This window comes from Oncorhynchus mykiss, chromosome 4, assembly GCF_057628025.1.
Source record: "Oncorhynchus mykiss isolate SJ-2025 chromosome 4, ASM5762802v1, whole genome shotgun sequence".
NCBI classification, from domain to species: Eukaryota; Metazoa; Chordata; class Actinopteri; order Salmoniformes; family Salmonidae; genus Oncorhynchus; species Oncorhynchus mykiss.
In genome coordinates, this window is record NC_143025.1 from 9,750,525 (window position 1) to 9,771,931 (window position 21,407).

Consider the following 21,407-nt stretch of genomic DNA (forward strand, 5'->3'; position numbering starts at 1 on the left):
GACCAATCCGTGAAAACCAATCTGCAGGACAGGAATAATACATTGTCTGGAGAAAACCACTACTTATTGCATATCTCATTCCACCTTCAGAGTGGGGTCACATCACAGGCATATTTTACACCTTGTCGTCTCGGGGATTCGAACAAGCAACCTTTTGGTTACCAGCAAAATACTCTAACCGCTAGGCTACCTGCCCAACATCCAGAAAGGAGAAAAAAAGAAACAGTAACAATGATCAGGGGAGAGACAAAATGGGATAAATATGTCTCATCTCTTACTTCCTCCATCGCTGGAACGTCAGCGTTCACAGTAGTTCTGATGTCATTCTATGGGCTCAATCTTATCACTTACAAACCATCACTTTCAAATGAAAATAGTTTTTTCTAATCAAACTTTGACCTAGTCTACATTAGTTTAGGGAATGTTTCCAAATGATTGTGCTTTTAATTATTGGCCTAGCTAGTGCCATTAATACACATTGAATTGTGTCCTCAATTTGGTATTGAAAACATGTATATATGTATTAAATAAATCTGAGACGTCTGTGTCCCAAAACATATATTTTTAGATAAATAAAGGTTCAATACATGTTTGTTTTTTTATCTACAAATGGCGCACTGTACTTGACTATCCAAAAAACGTAACTGTCATTCTCGTATGTAGCCTACCTCTGCGCACTAAACTCAATTTCAGGAAGTAACCAATGAAAGAAAGAGGAGCTGATCAAGCGATAGGAGGACTCTATTGTTTCTACTTTGAGAAGATATTATAAAAACGCTATTAAAATGTCGGAATTTGAAGATAACCCATTTGCAGAATCGTACGACATCAACCCTTTTCAGGTAATACGCTTTTATTATAATTTTTTTTTTAACAAGTGTTGATACAAAGTTGGCGCTAACTTTTCACCAAGTCTTGCTTCAAAGTAACACACAGGAAACGTGTTGGGTGTATCTGGGTGTGTAGCATGATTGACAAGGGTTTAGCCACTCATTTGTCTCCAGTTCAGGTTGGGTTTTCCCCATCTCCCTCAGATACAAGAAGTTGCAAAAGTAACGGTGTACATTTGATAAAGGAAATAGCGTACAAACTGATAAATAAGACCGTTAGTCTACTACGCTTTCTCAGCAAAGAATGCTAAATAGTTACAAAGTAGGCCCTATAGGCTACGTTATGAGCGCACTGTCAGTGAATGCATCTTTTTTTCCCCATGAACCTACACAATGCGGTTTAGCTTTAGATGTGAACAAACGTCACAGCCTCCAGGACGCCTACTACCGTTCAGTTGCACCTTTTACAATATCTCCCAATAGAACTCAGCAAAATGGAATCTCAAAACACCAATTAAGGCTACAAAGTCACTTCACTCCAAACACAGAATGTGGGTGTGAAATGTAACGGAACAAAAGCGTAGCCTCTAACCATGTGTCTGATTTATCTGAGGAATAAAACTACCAAGCAGAGATAGGGATAAAGCCTGGGGCCACACTGGCCATCTAGGAAGTGTGAGAGAGAGAGTCTGGACAAACTTTATTGCACATCAGTAAAGATGGTATACACGGGATAGACATGAATATCAATTATCAGTGTTATGCTCATGTAACCGATGTGAAATGGCTAGCTAGTTAGCGGTGGTGCACGCAAATAGCGGTTCGATCGGTGACGTCACTCGCTCTGAGACCTAGACGTAGTTCCCCTTGCTCTGTAAGGGCTGCGGCTTCTGTGGCGCGATGGGTAACGATGCTTCGTGGGTGTCAGTTGTTGATGATGTGTGCAGAGTGTTATGCTCATGATTACATGAGCATAACACTCTGCACACATCATCAACTCTTTGTAACTACGTCCCTGGTTCGAGCCCGGTCGGGGCGAGCTTGTAGAACGGACAAAAGTTAAACTGTTACACTCTGCGTGACTCTCACTCAGAATGTATGGCTTCTTGGCAGTTTCAAACTGGGAAATGTTTCCTGTGAATACTTTAGCGCATACTGCTTTATTGACTAGCGACACAGCTCCATTAGTATGAAACAATAATTTACCAATTTTCAGTACTTTTGTTGACAGAATTCAACATCTGTTTCAATTAAAACTTACAGACAACACACAGGACTGTTTGCTACTTGTACAGTGAAACGGTATTGTTACTGCTGTAACCAAGTCAAATCTGGATAGGCCTATAGGCCTATAGGCCTGGCCTGTATGAGATACAGTGCCTTTGGTGTAACCACGTCAAATTTGGATAGGCCTATAGGCCTATAGTGCCTTTGGAAAGTATTCAGACCCTTTGACATTTTCCACATTTTGTTATGTTACAGCCTTATTCTAAAATGGGTTAAACATTATTTATTTTTTTCCCCTCATCAATCTACACACAATACCCCATAATAGCAAAGCAAAAACAGGTTTAGACATTTTTTCTAATTTATTCAAAATAAAAAAAACAGAAATACCTTCTTTACATAAATATTCAGATCCTCAAAATTGAGCTCGGATGCATCCTGTTTCCATTGGTCATCCTTGAGATGTTTCCACAACTTGATTAGAGTCCACCTGTGGTAAATTCAATTGATTGGACATGATTTGGAAAGTCACACACCTGTCTATATTAGGTCCCACAGTTGAAAGTGCATATCAGAGCAAAAACCAAGCCATGAGGTCGACCAAATTGTCTGTAGAGCTCCGAGACAGGATTGTGTCGAGGCACAGATCTGGTGAAGGATACCAAAAAAAATCTGCAGCATTGAAGGTCCCCAAGAACACAGTCGCCTCCATAATTCTTAAATGGAAGAAGTTTGGAACCACCAAGACTCTTCCTTGAGCTGGCCTCCCGGTCAAACTGAGCAATCGGGAGAGAAGGGCCTTGATCAGGGAGGTGACCAAGAAGCCAATGGCCACTATGACAGAGCTCCAGAATTCCTCTGGAGATTGGAGAACCTTCCAGAAGGACAAGCATCTCTGCAGCACTCCACCAATCAGGCCTTTATGATAGAGTGGCCAGACGGAAGCCACTCCTCAGTAAAAGGCACATGACAGCCCGCTTGGAGTTTGCCAAAGGGCACCTAGAGGACTCTCAGACCATGAAAAAAACAAGATTGAACTCTTTGGCTTGAATGCCAAGAGTCACGTCTGGAGAAAACCTGGCGCCATCCTTATGGTAAAAAGCGTGGTGGTGGCAACATCATGATTTGGGGATGTTTTTCAGAAGCAGGGACTGGGAGACTAGTCAGGATCAAGGCAAAGCTGAACGGAGCAAAGTACAGAGATCCTTGATGAAAATCTGCTCCAGAGCGCTCAGGACCTCAGACTGGGGTGAAGGCTCACCTTCCAACAGGACAACAACCCTAAGCGCACAGCCAAGACAACACAGGAGTGGCTTCGGGACAAGTCTCTAAATGTCCTTGAGTGGCTCAGTCAGAGGCCAGACTTGAACCTGATCGAGCCATCTCTGGAGAGACCTGAAAATAGCTGTGCTGCCACACTCCCCACCCAACCTGACAGCTTGAGAGGATATCAAGACAAACTGGACTCTGGGTTGACATATCAAGACAAACTGGACTCTGGGTTGACATATCAAGACAAACTGGACTCTGGGTTGACATATCAAGACAAACTGGACTCTGGGTTGACATATCAACTGGACTCTGGGTTGACATATCAACTGGACTCTGGGTTGACATATCAACTGGACTCTGGGTTGACATATCAACTGGACTCTTGGTTGACATATCAACTGGACTCTTGGTTGACATATCAACTGGACTCTGGGTTGACATATCAACTGGACTCTGGGTTGACATATCAACTGGACTCTGGGTTGACATATCAAGATCAACTGGACTCTGGGTTGACATATCAACTGGACTCTGGGTTGACATATCAAGTCAAACTGGACTCTGGGTTGACATATCAAGTCAAACTGGACCCTGGGTTGACATATCAAGACAAACTGGACTCTGGGTTGACATATCAAGACAAACTGGACTCTGGGTTGACATATCAAGACAAACTGGACTCTGGGTTGACATATCAAGACAAACTGGACTCTGGGTTGACATATCAAGACAAACTGGACTCTGGGTTGACATATCAAGACAAACTGGACTCTGGGTTGACATATCAAGACAAACTGGACTCTGGGTTGACATATAAACTGGACTCTGGGTTGACATATCAAGTCAAACTGGACTCTGGGTTGACATATCAACTGGACTCTGGGTTGACATATCAAGTCGAACTGGACTCTGGGTTGACACGTCAAGACAAACTGGACTCTGGGTTGACACGTCAAGACAAACTGGACTCTGGGTTGACACGTTAAGACAAACTGGACTCTGGGTTGACATATCAAGACAAACTGGACTCTGGGTTGACATATCAAGACAAACTGGCCTCTGGGTTGACATATCAACTGGACTCTGGGTTGACATATCAACTGGACTCTGGGTTGACATATCAAGACAAACTGGACTCTGGGTTGACATATCAACTGGACTCTGGGTTGATATATCAAGATCAACTGGACTCTGGGTTGACATATCAACTGGACTCTGGGTTGACATATCAACTGGACTCTGGGTTGACATATCAAGACAAACTGGACTCTGGGTTGACGTATCAACTGGACGCTGGGTTGATATATCAAGATCAACTGGACTCTGGGTTGACATATCAACTGGACTCTGGGTTGACATATCAAGTCAAACTGGACTCTGGGTTGACATATCAACTGGACTCTGGGTTGACATATCAACTGGACTCTGGGTTGACATATCAAGTCAAACTGGACTCTGGGTTGACATATCAACTGGACTCTGGGTTGACATATCAAGTCAAACGACTCCGGGTTGACATATCAAGTCAAACGACTCTGGGTTGAAATATCAAGTCAAACTGGACTCTGGGTTGACATATCAACTGGACTCTGGGTTGACACATCAAGTCGAACTGGACTCTGGGTTGACACGTCAAGACAAACTGGACTATGAGTTGACATATCAACTGGACTCTGGGTTGACATATCAAGACAAACTGGACTCTGGGTTGACATATCAACTGGACTCTGGGTTGACATATCAAGACAAACTGGACTCTGGGTTGACATATCAACTGGACTCTGGGTTGACATATCAAGACAAACTGGACTCTGTGTTGAAATATCAACTGGACTCTAGGTTGACATATCAACTGGACTCTGGGTTGACATATCAACTGGACTCTGGGTTGACATATCAACTGGACTCTGGGTTGACATATCAAGTCAAACTGGACTCTGGGTTGACATATCAACTGGACTCTGGGTTGACATATCAACTGGACTCTGGGTTGACATATCAAGTTAAACTGGAATCTGGGTTGACATAAAGTCAAACTGGACTCTGGGTTGACATATCAACTGGACTCTGGGTTGACATATCAAGTCAAACGACTCCGGGTTGACATATCAAGTCAAACGACTCTGGGTTGAAATATCAAGTCAAACTGGACTCTGGGTTGACATATCAACTGGACTCTGGGTTGACACATCAAGTCGAACTGGACTCTGGGTTGACACGTCAAGACAAACTGGACTCTGGGTTGACATATCAAGACAAACTGGACTCTGGGTTGACACGTCAAGACAAACTGGACTCTGGGTTGACATATCAAGACAAACTGGACTCTGGGTTGACATATCAAGACAAACTGGACTCTGGGTTGACATATCAAGACAAACTGGACTCTGGGTTGACATATCAAGACAAACTGGACTCTGGGTTGGCATATCAAGACAAATTGGACTCTGGGTTGACATATCAACTGGACTCTGGGTTGACATATCAAGACAAACTGGACTCTGGGTTGACATATCAAGACAGACTGGACTCTGGGTTGACATATCAAGACAAACTGGACTCTGGGTTGACATATCAAGACAAACTGGACTCTGGGTTGACATATCAACTGGACTCTGGGTTGACATATCAAGACAAACTGGACTCTGGGTTGACATATCAAGACAAACTGGACTCTGGGTTGACATATCAAGACAGACTGGACTCTGGGTTGACATATCAAGACAAACTGGACTCTGGGTTGACATAGCAAGACAAACTGGACTCTGGGTTGACATATCAACTGGACTCTGGGTTGACATATCAAGACAAACTGGACTCTGGGTTGACATATCAACTGGACTCTGGGTTGACATATCAAGACAAACTGGACTCTGGGTTGACATATCAACTGGACTCTGGGTTGACATATCAAGACAAACTGGACTCTGGGTTGACATATCAACTGGACTCTGGGTTGACATATCAAGACAAACTGGACTCTGGGTTGACATATCAAGACAAACTGGACTCTGGGTTGACATATCAACTTGACTCTGGGTTGACATATCAAGACAAACTGGACTCTGGGTTGACATATCAACTGGACTCTGGGTTGACATATCAACTGGGCTCTGGGTTGACATATCAACTGGACTCTGGGTTGACATATCAACTGGACTCTGGGTTGACATATCAACTGGACTCTGGGTTGACATATCAACTGGACTCTGGGTTGACATATCAACTGGACTCTGGGTTGACATATCAACTGGACTCTGGGTTGACATATCAAGACAAACTGGACTCTGGGTTGACATATCAAGACAAACTGGACTCTGTGTTGACATATCAACTGGACTCTGGGTTGACATATCAACTGGACTCTGGGTTGACATATCAAGACAAACTGGACTCTGGGTTGACATATCAAGACAGACTGGACTCTGGGTTGACATATCAAGACAAACTGGACTCTGGGTTGACATAGCAAGACAAACTGGACTCTGGGTTGACATATCAACTGGACTCTGGGTTGACATATCAAGACAAACTGGACTCTGGGTTGACATATCAACTGGACTCTGGGTTGACATATCAAGACAAACTGGACTCTGGGTTGACATATCAAGACAAACTGGACTCTGGGTTGACATATCAACTGGACTCTGGGTTGACATATCAAGACAAACTGGACTCTGGGTTGACATATCAACTGGACTCTGGGTTGACATATCAACTGGGCTCTGGGTTGACATATCAACTGGACTCTGGGTTGACATATCAACTGGACTCTGGGTTGACATATCAACTGGACTCTGGGTTGACATATCAACTGGACTCTGGGTTGACATATCAACTGGACTCTGGGTTGACATATCAACTGGACTCTGGGTTGACATATCAACTGGACTCTGGGTTGACATATCAACTGGACTCTGGGTTGAGTGCGGTTGTCCGTGACTGACGTTCCATACACTTTTTTTTACTTCAGGAAAATAAGCTTCTTGAGCTATTCGGCCTCCGAAATATCACAATAATTCATAAGCAATCTCTTTTTATATGAGTTCTGTTATTGAAGGCTACGAACGTCACATGTGAAGGCCGCCATTGTTGCATCACACCTTCTTTCTGCAATGGATTGATAGGCCTATTAAATGAGACTATAATTACGTTGAACGTAATGCTAATGAGAATGAGCTGATTGTTGCATATACTGAAGAGGAAACGTGTTGTTTTGTTTCAGGATCCCTCGGTTACACAAGTGACCAACTCTGACGTAGACCACATTGATCAATTTAACCCTTTCCCAGACCATCAGACGGTAAGATCACTTGCTTTTTACCCCTGCATGCGCGCACACACACACACTGATCAAAACTACAGGAACTGACATTGAATAGACTGATGCCCCATTTGATCACAGATTACTGTATTGTGTGTTTTTTTGCCCTGCTTTTTCTCAGTCTGCCATGTGTATTTCCTGTTTCAGGTTAGCCTATCAGGGCCCACCATGCCGGCCTCCAGGATCCCTTCCCAGCCTGCCGTGCTGCAGCCGTCAACAGAGCCCGGCCCACAGGTCAGTGATGACGCCGGATGATGCTGGTCACTAGTTTACAATGGAACCATAAGCCATCAATGTCTTCACATAAGAATGAAAATATGAACTTTTTCCTTTTCCATATTTGACTGTCTACTTGTCCAATACTGATTTTAAAGAAGATATATGGAAGATTTTGCTTCTGGGGGTTAGGGTTCGCCAAATCAAGCTCCCTTTTAAAATGGACCAATATATGGTCCATAAACGAGCTGATTGGCCAGAAAGGGACACACCTCTCCACACCCATGAGCAAAAGTATATATTGTTTACCTCAAACTATTTATGTGGTTACATGTGATGAGAAATGGAATAGCCTAATGTTATATCACGTATGTATGTGAACAATACAGCCAACATTCAAGCCAAAATGACACCTGTCCTCTCTCTCTTCCTGTCCCTCCAGGTGACGGAGGCTGCACGCCAGGCTAGCCTGCTGAGGCAGCAGGAGGAGCTGGAGCGGAAGGCTGCAGACCTGGAGCACAGTGAGAAGGAGTTGCAGAACAGGGGAACCTCAACAGGTCACTCACTCCCTTCTCCTCACACCATATACCTCTATCCTTCCTCTCCTCTCCTCACACCATATACCTCTATCCTTCCTCTCCTCTCCTCACACCATATACCTCTATCCTTCCTCTCCTCTCCTCACACCATATACCTCTATCCTTCCTCTCCCCACACCATATACCTCTATCCTTCCTCTCCTCTCCCCACACCATATACCTCTATCCTTCCTCTCCTCTCCCCACACTATATACCTCTATCCTTCCTCTCCCCACACCATACACCTCTATCCTTCCTCTCCTCTCCTCTCCCCACACCATATACCTCTATCCTTCCTCTCCCCACACCATATACCTCTATCCTTCCTCTCCTCACACCATATACCTCTATCCTTCCTCTCCCCACACCATATACCTCTATCCTTCCTCTCCCCACACCATATACCTCTCTCCTTCCTCTCCTCACACCATATACCTCTATCCTTCCTCTCCTCACACCATATACCTCTATCCTTCCTCTCCTCTCCCCACACCATATACCTCTATCCTTCCTCTCCTCTCCCCACACCATATACCTCTATCCTTCCTCTCCCCACACCATATACCTCTATCCTTCCTCTCCCCACACCATATACCTCTATCCTTCCTCTCCCCACACCATATACCTCTATCCTTCCTCTCCTCTCCTCACACCATATACCTCTATCCTTCCTCTCCTCTCCTCACACCATATACCTCTATCCTTCCTCTCCTCTCCTCACACCATATACCTCTATCCTTCCTCTCCCCACACCATATACCTCTATCCTTCCTCTCCTCTCCCCACACCATATACCTCTACCCTTCCTCTCCTCTCCCCACACTATATACCTCTATCCTTCCTCTCCCCACACCATACACCTCTATCCTTCCTCTCCTCTCCTCTCCCCACACCATATACCTCTATCCTTCCTCTCCCCACACCATATACCTCTATCCTTCCTCTCCTCACACCATATACCTCTATCCTTCCTCTCCCCACACCATATACCTCTATCCTTCCTCTCCCCACACCATATACCTCTCTCCTTCCTCTCCTCACACCATATACCTCTATCCTTCCTCTCCTCACACCATATACCTCTATCCTTCCTCTCCTCTCCCCACACCATATACCTCTATCCTTCCTCTCCTCTCCCCACACCATATACCTCTATCCTTCCTCTCCCCACACCATATACCTCTATCCTTCCTCTCCCCACACCATATACCTCTATCCTTCCTCTCCCCACACCATATACCTCTATCCTTCCTCTCCCCACACCATATACCTCGATCCTTCCTCTCCTCTCCTCACACCATATACCTCTGAACATATCCTACCTTAGCCTCACACGCTTTTTCAGTTCTGCCCACACATTTTCTATAGGATTGAGGTCAGGGCTTTGTGATGGCCACTCCAATACCTTGACTTTGTTCTCCTTAAGCCATTTTGCTACAACTTTGGAAGTATGCTTGGGGTCATTGTCCATTTGGAAGACCCATTTGCGACCAAGCTTTAACTCCTTGACTGATGTCTTTAGATGTTGCTAAAATATGTCCACATAATTTTCCTGCCTCATGATTCCATCTATTTTGTGAAGTGCACCAGTCCCTCCTGCAGCAAAGCACCCCCACGACATGATGCTGCCACCCCCGTGCTTCACGGTTGGGATGGTGTTCTTCGGGCCTGCAATCCTCCCCCTTTTTCCTCCAAACATAATGATGGTCATTATGGCCAAACAGTTCTATTTTTGTTTCATCAGACCAGAGGACATTCCTCCAAAAAGTATGATCTTTGTCCCCATGTGCAGTTGCAAACCGTAGTCTGTCTTTTTTATGGTGGTTTTGGAGCAGTGGCTTCTTCCTTACTGAATGGCCTTTCAGGTTATGTCGATATACGACTCGTTTTACTGTGGATATAGATACTTTTGTACCTGTTTCCTCCAGCATCTTCACAAGGCCCTTTGCTGTTGTTCTGGGATTGATTTGCACTTTTCGCACCCAAGTACGTTAATCTCTAGGAGACAGAACGCGTCTCCTTCCTGAGCAGTATGACGGCTGCATGATCCCATGGTGTTTATACTTGCGTACTATTATTTGTACAGATGAACGTGGTACCTTCAGGCATTTGGAAATTGAAAATCCCAAGACACAACCAGACTTGTGGAGGTCTCCAGTTTTTTTTGTGAGGTCTTGGCTGATTTCTCTTGATTTTCCCATGATGTCAAGCAAAGAGGCACTGAGTTTGAAGGTAGGCCTTGAAATACATCCACAGGTACACCTCCAATTAACTCAAATGATGTTAATTAGCCTATCAGAAGCTTCTAAAGCCATGGCATCATTTTCTGGAATTCTCCAAGCTGTTTAAAGGCACAGTCAACTTTGTGTATGTAAACTTCTGACCCACTGGAATTATGATGCAGTGAATTATAAGTGAAATAATCTGTCTGTAAACAATTGTTGGAAAAATTACTTGTCATGCACAAAGTAGATGTCCTAACCGACTTGCCAAAACTATAGTTTGTTAACAAGAAACTTGTGGAGTGGTTGAAAAACAAGTTTTAATGACTACAACCTAAGTGCATGCAAACTTCAAACTTCAACTGTACCTCTGAACATATCCTACCCTCTCCTTCTCCCCACACCATAGACCTCTGAACATATCCTACCCTCTCCTTCTCCTCACAGTAGCCTCTTAGTAGGTTTGGATCAACCCGTATCAATTCAAATCAGGAAGTAAACTGAAATTCCTATGAGGAATTTACCAAAAGGCAGAAAAAAAGAGTGTGTGTGTGTGACAAAACACACATCACGGTGAGGGACAACACTACATAAAGAGAGACTTAAGACGACAACATAGCAAGGCAGCAACACATGACAACACAGCATGGTAGTAACACAACATAGCAACAACATGGTAGCAGCACAAAACATGGTACAAACATTATTGGGCACATACAACAGCGCAAAGGGCAAGAAGGTAGAGACAACAATACGTCACACAAAGCAAACATAACTGTCAGTGTCCATGATTGAGTCTTTGAATGAAGAGATGGAGATCAAATTGTCCAGTTTGAGTGTTTGTTGCAGTTTGTTCCAGTCGCTAGCTGCAGCGAACTGAAAAGACAAGCGACCCAAGGATGTGTGTGCTTTTTGGACCTTTAACAGAATGTGACTGGCAGAACAGGTGTTGTAAGTGGAGGATGAGGGCTACAGTAGATATCTCAGATAGGGGGGAGTGAGGCCTAAGAGGGTTTTATAAATGAGCATCAACCAGTGGGTCTTGCGACGGGTATGCAGAGATGACCAGTTTACAGAGGAGTATAGAGTGCAGTGATGTGTCCTATAAGGAGCATTGGTGGAAAATCTGATGGCCGAATGGTAAAGAACATCTAGCCGCTTGAGAGCACCCTTACCTGCCGATCTATAAATTACGTCTCCGTAATCTAGCACGGATAAGGGGAAAAAGATGATTCTTACAATAGAGCTGTTGGGGAAAAAAGTGAATGATGACATATTAATCAATCCATTTTTATTTCAATTAGGCAAGGACAACAACTGGCCACCTTTTCCCAAGGCTTTTCCCATAAATCCTTGCTTCTACCAGGACTTCTCGGTGGAGATTCCCATGGAGCACCGGAGGGTCTGCCAGATGTTGTACTATCTGTGGATGCGTAAGTACACTGTGTGTGTGTGTGTGTGTGGCACTACTGGTTAGACTGGTTAGTTGCTTTTGTTAAATACAGCAAAGATGTTACCTCACGGTATATTGTAATGTCAGGCACTGCTCTGTCTGCATGGCAGGAGAACAGGGCTAATTGTTGTACATCCCTATACATGTGCCATCTATACATACATACGTACCTATCTATACATGTACCATCTACAGTGCCTTGCGAAAGTATTCGGCCCCCTTGAACTTTGCAACCTTTTGCCACATTTCAGGCTTCAAACATAAAGATATAAAATTGTATTTTTTTGTGAAGAATCAACAACAAGTGGGACACAATCATGAAGTGGAACAACATTTATTGGATATTTCAAACTTTTTAAACAAATCAAAAACTGAAAAATTGGCAGTGCAAAATTATTCAGCCCCTTTACTTTCAGTGCAGCAAACTCTCTCCAGAAGTTCAGTGAGGATCTCTGAATGATCCAATGTTGACCTAAATGACTAATGATGATAAATACAATCCACCTGTGTGTAATCAAGTCTCTGTATAAATGCACCTGCACTGTGATAGTCTCAGAGGTCCGTTAAAAGCGCAGAGAGCATCATGAAGAACAAGGAACACACCAGGCAGGTCCGAGATACTGTTGTGAAGAAGTTTAAAGCCGGATTTGGATACAAAAAGATTTCCCAAGCTTTAAACATCCCAAGGAGCACTGTGCAAGCGATAATATTGAAATGGAAGGAGTATCAGACCACTGCAAATCTACCAAGACCTGGCCGTCCCTCTAAACTTTCAGCTCATACAAGGAGAAGACTGATCAGAGATGCAGCCAAGAGGCTCATGATCACTCTGGATGAACTGCAGAGATCTACAGCTGAGGTGGGAGACTCTGTCCATAGGAAAACAATCAGTCGTATATTGCACAAATCTGGCCTTTATGGAAGAGTGGCAAGAAGAAAGCCATTTCTTAAAGATATCCATAAAAAGTGTTGGTTAAAGTTTGCCACAAGCCACCTGGGAGACACACCAAACATGTGGAAGAAGGTGCTCTGGTCAGATGAAACCAAAATTGAACTTTTTGGCAACAATGCAAAACGTTATGTTTGGCGTAAAAGCAACACAGCTCATCACCCTGAACACACCATCCCCACTGTCAAACATGGTGGTGGCAGCATCATGGTTTGGGCCTGCTTTTCTTCAGCAGGGACAGGGAAGATGGTTAAAATTGATGGGAAGATGGATGGAGCCAAATACAGGACCATTCTGGAAGAAAACCTGATGGAGTCTGCAAAAGACCTGAGACTGGGACGGAGATTTGTCTTCCAACAAGACAATGATCCAAAACATAAAGCAAAATCTACAATGGAATGGTTCAAAAATAAACATATCCAGGTGTTAGAATGGCCAAGTCAAAGTCCAGACCTGAATCCAATCGAGAATCTGTGGAAAGAACTGAAAACTGCTGTTCACAAATGCTCTCCATCCAACCTCACTGAGCTCGAGCTGTTTTGCAAGGAGGAATGGGAAAAAAATTCAGTCTCTCGATGTGCAAAACTGATAGAGACATACCCCAAGCGACTTACAGCTGTAATCGCAGCAAAAGGTGGCGCTACAAAGTATTAACTTAAGGGGGCTGAATAATTTTGCACGCACAATTTTTCAGTTTTTGATTTGTTAAAAAAGTTTGAAATATCCAATAAATGTCGTTCCACTTCATGATTGTGTCCCACTTGTTGTTGATTCTTCACAAAAAAATACAGTTTTATATCTTTATGTTTGAAGCCTGAAATGTGGCAAAAGGTCGCAAAGTTCAAAGGGGCCGAATACTTTCGCAAGGCACTGTGTATATATAGATATATATATATATATATATGTGTATGTATGTATGTATATATATATAAATATATATATATATATATATATATATATATATACATACATGCATACATACATACGTATCTATACATGTACCATCTATATCTATACATACGTACCTATCTATACATGTACCATCTATATCTATACATACATACATACCTATCTATACATGTACCATCTATACATGTACCCATCGATATCTATACCTGTACCATCTATACAGGTATGTATATCTGTCCCCATCTATATCTGTCCCCATCTATATCTGCATCTGTCCCCATCTATATCTGTCCCCATCTATATCTGCATCTGTCCCCATCTATATCTGTACACATCTATATCTGTACCCATCTATATCTGTACACATTTATACCTGTAACACCTATATCTACACCTGTACATCTGTACATACAGTGGGGCAAAAAAGTATTTAGTCAGCCACCAATTGTGCAAGTTCTCCCACTTAAAAAGATGAGAGGCCTGTAATTTTCATCATAGGTACACTTCAACTATGACAGACAAAATGAGAAAAAAAATCCAGAAAATCACATTGTAGGATTTTTTATGAATTTATTTGCAAATTATGGTGGAAAATAAGTATTTGGTTAGCTACAAACAAGCAAGATTTCTGGCTCTCACAGACCTGTATCTTCTTCTTTAAGAAGCTCTTCTGTCCTCCACTCGTTACCTGTATTAATGGAACCTGTTTGAACTTGTTATCAGTATAAAAGACACCTGTCCACAACCTCAAACAGTCACACTCCAAACTCCACTATGGCCAAGACCAAAGAGCTGTCAAAGGACACCAGAAACAAAATTGTAGACCTGCACCAGGCTGGGAAGACTGAATCTGCAATAGGTAAGCAGCTTGGTTTGAAGAAATCAACTGTGGGAGCATTTATTAGGAAATGGAAGACATACAAGACCACTGATAATCTCCCTCGATCTGGGGCTCCACGCAATGACAACAAGTCATGAGCAAAAATCCCGGTGAGCAAAAATCCCAGAACCACACGGGGGGACCTAGTGAATGACCTGCAGAGAGCTGGGACGAAAGTAACAAAGCCTACCATCAGTAACACACTACGACGCCAGGGACTCAAATCCTGCAGTGCCAGACGTGTCCCCCTGCTTAAGCCAGTACATGTCCAGGCCCGTCTGAAGTTTGCTAGAGAGCATTTGGATGATCCAGAAGAAGATTGGGAGAATGTCATATGGTCAGATGAAACCAAAATATAACTTTTTGGTAAAAACTCAACTCGTCGTGTTTGGAGGACAAAGAATGCTGAGTTGCATCCAAAGAACACCATACCTACTGTGAAGCATGGGGGTGGAAACATCATCTGTCCCCATCTATATCTGTATCTGTACCCATCTATATCTGTATCCATCTATATCTGTATCCATCTATATCTGTACCCATCTATATCTGTATCTGTCCCCATCTATATCTGTCCCCATCTATATCTGTACCCATCTATATTTGTACTTGTACCATCTATACCTATACCCATCTATATCTGTACCTGTACCCATCTATCTATATCTATACCTATCTATGCCTCTCTATATACACTACCGTTCAAAAGTTTGGGGTCACTTAGAAATGTCCAGGTTTTTGAAAGGAAAGCTATTTTTTTTGTCCTTTTAAAATAACATCAAATTGATCAGAAATACAGTGCAGACATTGTTAATGTTGTAAATAACTATTGTAGCTGGAAACGGCTGATTTTTAATGGAATATCTACATAGGCATACAGAGGCCCATTATCAGCAACCATCACTCCTGTGTTCCAATGGCACGTTGTGTTAGCTAATCCAAGTTTATCATTTTAAAAGGCTAATTGATCATTAGAAAACCCTTTTACAGCTATGTTAGCACAGCTAAAGAAGCAATAAAACTGTCTTTCTTTAGATTAGTGGAGTACCTGGAGCAGCATTTGTGGGTTCGATTACAAAATGGCCAGAAACAGTCTTTCTTCTGAAACTCGTCAGTTTATTCTTGTTCTGAGAAATGAATGAAGGCTATTCCATATGAGAAATTGCCAAGAAACTGAAGATCTCGTACAACGCTGTGTACTCCTCCCTTCACAGAACAGTGCAAACTGTCTTGTGTGCATGATATTTGTGCGTCTGTAACTTTCTCACTCATCATTATTCACGATTCATTCAGGACTGTCTAATCATGGTAGCGTCCTCATTAATGTAGAAGTGTTTAGAATCATATTATATTCTTATTTACAGCAAAAGTGACTCCAAAATTACACTACATTATTTACTATTCATTTCTATTGGGCACAAAATAATCTGAAACGCAACCAAAACAAACAGCAAATGCATACAACAAGTTAGAGTCACAAGCTTGATGTTATCATTCTGTGCTGGGAATATGGGACCAAAGACTAAACTTTTGACAACTTTAATACACATAAGTGAATTTGCCCCAATACTTTTGGTCCCCTAAAATGGGAGTATGTACAAAAAGTGCTGTGATTTAAAAATGGTTCACCTGATATGGATGAAAATACCCTTAAATGAAAGCTTACAGTCTGTCACTATAACCTCATAACCATTGTATCATTAGGGGTGCATTCATTAAGGGCGTGTTCACATTGAAAGCATTTTGCAACGTGAAACAAAAATGAGTCCAGGTTGCCTTAACCCTGTTCCAGTCAGTTTTCTTCCGTTTGGTACCTAATGAACACAACCCCCCCCCCCCCCCCCCCTTTTCTCCCTCCCTCCAGTCCACTGTGTGACTCTGTTCCTCAACCTGCTGGCCTGTCTGCTCTACTTCACCGTGGAAACGTCCTTTGGTGTGAACTTTGGCCTGTCCATTCTTTGGCTCATCCTGTTTGCCCCCTGCTCCTTCCTCTGTTGGTACAGACCTGCCTACAAGGCCTTCAAGTGAGTTTACCAGGACCTAGTGAGTTTACCAGGACCTACTGAGTTTACCAGGACCTAGTGAGTTTACCAGGACCTACTGAGTTTACCAGGACCTACTGAGTTTACCAGGACCTACCGAGTTTACCAGGACGTACCGAGTTTACCAGGACCTAGTGAGTTTACCAGGACCTACCGAGTTTACCAGGACCTACTGAGTTTACCAGGACCTACTGAGTTTACCAGGACCTACTGAGTTTACCAGGACGTACCGAGTTTACCAGGACCTACCGAGTTTACCAGGACCTAGTGAGTTTACCAGGACCTAGTGAGTTTACCAGGACCTAGTGAGTTTACCAGGACCTACTGAGTTTACCAGGACCTACTGAGTTTACCAGGACCTACTGAGTTTACCAGGACCTACTGAGTTTACCAGGACCTACCAGGACCTACCGAGTTTACCAGGACCTAGTGAGTTTACCAGGACCTAGTGAGTTTACCAGGACCTAGTGAGTTTACCAGGACCTACTGAGTTTACCAGGACCTAGTGAGTTTACCAGGACCTACTGAGTTTACCAGGACCTACTGAGTTTACCAGGACCTAGTGAGTTTACCAGGACCTACTGAGTTTACCAGGACCTACTGAGTTTACCAGGACCTACTGAGTTTACCAGGACCTAGTGAGTTTACCAGGACCTACTGAGTTTACCAGGACCTACTGAGTTTACCAGGACCTACTGAGTTTACCAGGACCTACTGAGTTTACCAGGACCTAGTGAGTTTACCAGGACCTAGTGAGTTTACCAGGACCTACTGAGTTTGTGGCGAAATCTGCACAGAGCCTTCACCGTGCACTGCCACTTTAAGAGCGCATGAGCAGTAAGGAAGAAGAATATAAAGAGAGCTCGTTCAGCTCTTTGGGGAGGGGCTCTTTGGTGGCGCGACAGTTTGATTGTGTGTGCTGTGCTGCAGAAGTTTTGTTTGTTTTCAGCGTGTGTAGTTTATAGATTATTTAACTCAATCATCGGTGTAATCGCTCTAGGTCGTGGTTGTTTTTGTTTGGGACCACGCCCGTTATGGATCGCATGGATTAGTAGCAACATTGTTGCGAAGCGTTAACATACAAACCATCGGACAGTCAGACAGTACACCTGCACGCCTGAAGACCACAGCTAAGACCTCTCTTGTTCTCTTTCTCTTTTTCTCTTCCCTCTATCGTTCCAGTGCTTTACCCTGAAACAGACTCTCTATTTTTCCAATGCACTTCCCATTGAAGTGCATTAGAGCTGGACTATTATTGCCCTGCCTGAAGTATTTGGACATTTTAGTTAAAAGGGAGGTTGCTTGCCAATTGTGTATTGTTATGTGAACTGTATTGAGATGTACTAATGACATGTGGCTGAGAAGACTGGACATTTTTAAGGCCTTTGTTGTGTCGATGAACACCCCCCACATTCATACCCTCTGCACTCATCTACTAGAAAATAATACAGATTATTGCAAATCCTATGTTGATGACTGGGTTCGTTCTTGTATGAAGTTGCTGTTGAATTGCTCTGCCATTATTAGTATTAGTATTATTGTATGAGGTATTCTTGTTTGGGTTACCCCTGTGCTGTGATGTGGGTTTTATATGGTGTGTATTCTCTTTTCTCTCCACTGGCTATCTGGTAAACAGGCTACACTCTAGGCAGTCTCTTCTGCTGATGTGTGTGGGTCTGGTAGTGGTTCTTTCTATTCTACTCTTTTCCTTTCGGCATGGTTAATACCTGCCTGGCGCCCGAACAAAAGCTTTCTTTACCCCTCTCTAATAAATACCGCTACAGAATTGGCGCCCGAACAGGGACTTGAAGAGAAACACCCATGACACCATCCACACAAGGTTGAATCATGTCTTTTGTTGGAACCCCATACTGTGTCAATGTGGACACACCTGATGGTAATCATGTTCGGGATTCTTTCATTGTGGAAGGACTTAATGAACTAATGGAGTTGGATAGCACTGACCCTAATCCCCAGGTTTCTGGCTCACCTATAACATCTCCACCATTACCCTCCCCTCAAACCCTTCCGGTTACCCTGTCCAGAGAGACTGGGAGAGGTGTCTCTGTGATCCCTGGACAACTGGAACATCAATGGACACACACCAATCATAGTTTGACAATGCAGGAGAATGCCATTCGCAAACTCAGTGAATGTGTGGAGGCTCATCAGACAGATATGCAGAGGAGGTTGGATTACCTTCCCTGTCAAATGGAGGAAAACCAACAACAAATTGTTCAGAGACAGAAATATTTACAAGATTCTCTGAAGCAGGATATTCAAGGAAAACTGCACCGGTTCAAAACACAAATGGAAACTAACCATCATCAAGTCATACTCTTTCTTGAGGACGAACAAAAACGGAGAGCAGAGGAGTCAGCCTCTGTTGTGAAGGGAGTGTGTTCTTATCTGAAGGAAGTTATGGAGGACATGAAGAACTCTCTCACAGGGGAACTACGATTTTTGATTGAACAGACTCAAAAGGACACCGTTAATGAGATGGAAAAAGCACAGAAGGCCACAGACCTTCAACTGGAAGGGCTGCACCAGGAGGTAATGCAGTGCTTTTCCCTTCTGGACAAATCTTCTGCACCGCCCTCAGGTTTTACCTCTGCCACTGGCTTGGCCAGTAAGGTAATAGGAACAGGTAGTACTACAAAAACCCCTCTGAAGATACTGTTAAACAACAGAACTCCCGCTGCCACTGTCATGCCTCCTCTAGAGCGCTCCCTCCCTATCAAACTACTTTTCCCCACTTTTGGCAGCCCAGAAGATGATGTTGATCCACTGTTTTTCTTATCTAAGTGTAATGATTTTCTTTCTATCCGGCCCCTTACTGACTTGGAGGTTCTGGCCACCCTCCGCAGTGTTCTCCATGGTACAGCAAGAGACTGGTGGGAGATAGCCCGTGAACATGTGTCAACCTGGGAGGAGTTTCAAAAAATATTCCTCTTAGCCTTCCTCTCAGAGGACTATGGGGATGAACTGGCGGAACGTGTTCGTAACAGAGTCCAGGGTGAAGCAGAGCCAATACGGGACTTTGCCTTCTCCTATCGAGTTCTATGTAGAAGATGGAAGGCTGACATTACTGAGCAGGAGATGGTCAAACTCCTTCTTAAGAACATGGTTCCCCGCCTTGCTAGTCAACTTCGAGAACGTGTGCAAAATGTGGATGATCTGGTGCGGCTTGGGACTCAGTTTGAGAAGGACTGGAAGCGCCACCTCCAAACTAAAAACCCGGTTCCCTCATCCCAGTATACCAATAACTCTCCTGGGGCTAAACCGTCTCAGATATTTGTACCCAAGATCCAGGACAAAAGTCCAGTTATGTGTTGGAGGTGTAAAGTCCAACATCCTCCAGATTCTTGCCCGCTCTATGTCCAGCGTCAGGATTCAGGAAAAGGTCGGAAAGGACCGAAGACTGAAAGTCTAGACAGGCGTGGTGGCTTGCATACAATTGGGTCAGCCTTAATGCCCACCGTGAAGCCTTTAGACAGCACAGCTAGCGGTCTTATTCCTATTCCGCAACAACTATTGGTTCCTCTGACTGTTAGGAACTGGAGAGGGAAGGCCATAATCGACACAGGGGCATCTTACACCCTGATGCAAGAGGCCCTGTGGCAGAACATGGCATTACCTCATGAGGAGCTACGAACATGGGAGGAGGGACCATTGTACTTGGCCAATGGAGAACCTACCACTCCCTTGGGCTGGATTAGTATAATAATACAACTGCATGGTGAGACTATTAACCTTCCTGTGGCAATTCTTGCAGATTCAAGCCTTGCATTTGCTGTAGTCCTTGGCCTAGACTTCCTGTTCTTCAGTGGACTGACCATCTCGATGTCCGAACCCTCCTATCGGCTGCACTCTGACTATTCTCAGCCTCATCCATTTCAACCTGGTAATGCACTGATTTCAGGTTGGAGCCTGCTACATTATGCAGAGTCCGGACAAGGTCAAGTCAGAGACAGAGAAAATATAAAGAGACAAAGACAAAAACATGTTCCACCAGTGAAGTCTGAGAACCCAACTATCACCCTGATTACCGCCGTACCCCCCCTTCTATCCGAGAGCAAAAGCAAACCTGATGCTGATTTCTACATCAAACAAGCGGTGGAACAGGCATGTGTGTCGGATGATGAAAGGTGGCAGCTATCCCAGATGTTGGACGTGAACAGTGAGGTCTGTACTCTTACACTCGGCCGTACAACCGTCTTCAAACATAAAATCTATACCCGGCATGAGGTCCCTATTAAGCAGCGTCCCTACAGGCTGTCCCCCGCCAAACTGGCCATTCTCAATGAACAGCTCAAAAGCATGTTGGAGAATGGAATTGTGGAACCTTCTTTTTCCGGATGGGCTTCTCCGGTTGTCCTGATTCCTAAGAAAGATGGTGGATATCGATTCTGTGTGGACTACAGGAAGCCGAATGCCATAACAGAAAGTGATGCCTACCCTCTACCAAACATAAATGACATACTGGAATCTCTGGCAGGAGCAT

The 21,407-nt window shown here is 43.8% G+C and overlaps 1 protein-coding gene across 1 annotated transcript in view; it reads left to right on the forward strand.

The window, feature by feature from the left end:
• Nucleotides 1–665: 665 nt before the first annotated feature.
• LOC110522720 (secretory carrier-associated membrane protein 2) overlaps nucleotides 666–21,407 on the forward strand; it is a 29,611-nt gene continuing 8,869 nt past the window's right edge. The window contains 6 exon segments of the mRNA XM_036968616.2: nucleotides 666–842; nucleotides 7,555–7,632; nucleotides 7,801–7,887; nucleotides 8,312–8,426; nucleotides 11,975–12,103; nucleotides 16,726–16,885. Coding sequence (XP_036824511.1) covers nucleotides 786–842; nucleotides 7,555–7,632; nucleotides 7,801–7,887; nucleotides 8,312–8,426; nucleotides 11,975–12,103; nucleotides 16,726–16,885 — 626 coding nt within the window. The 5' untranslated portion in view covers nucleotides 666–785.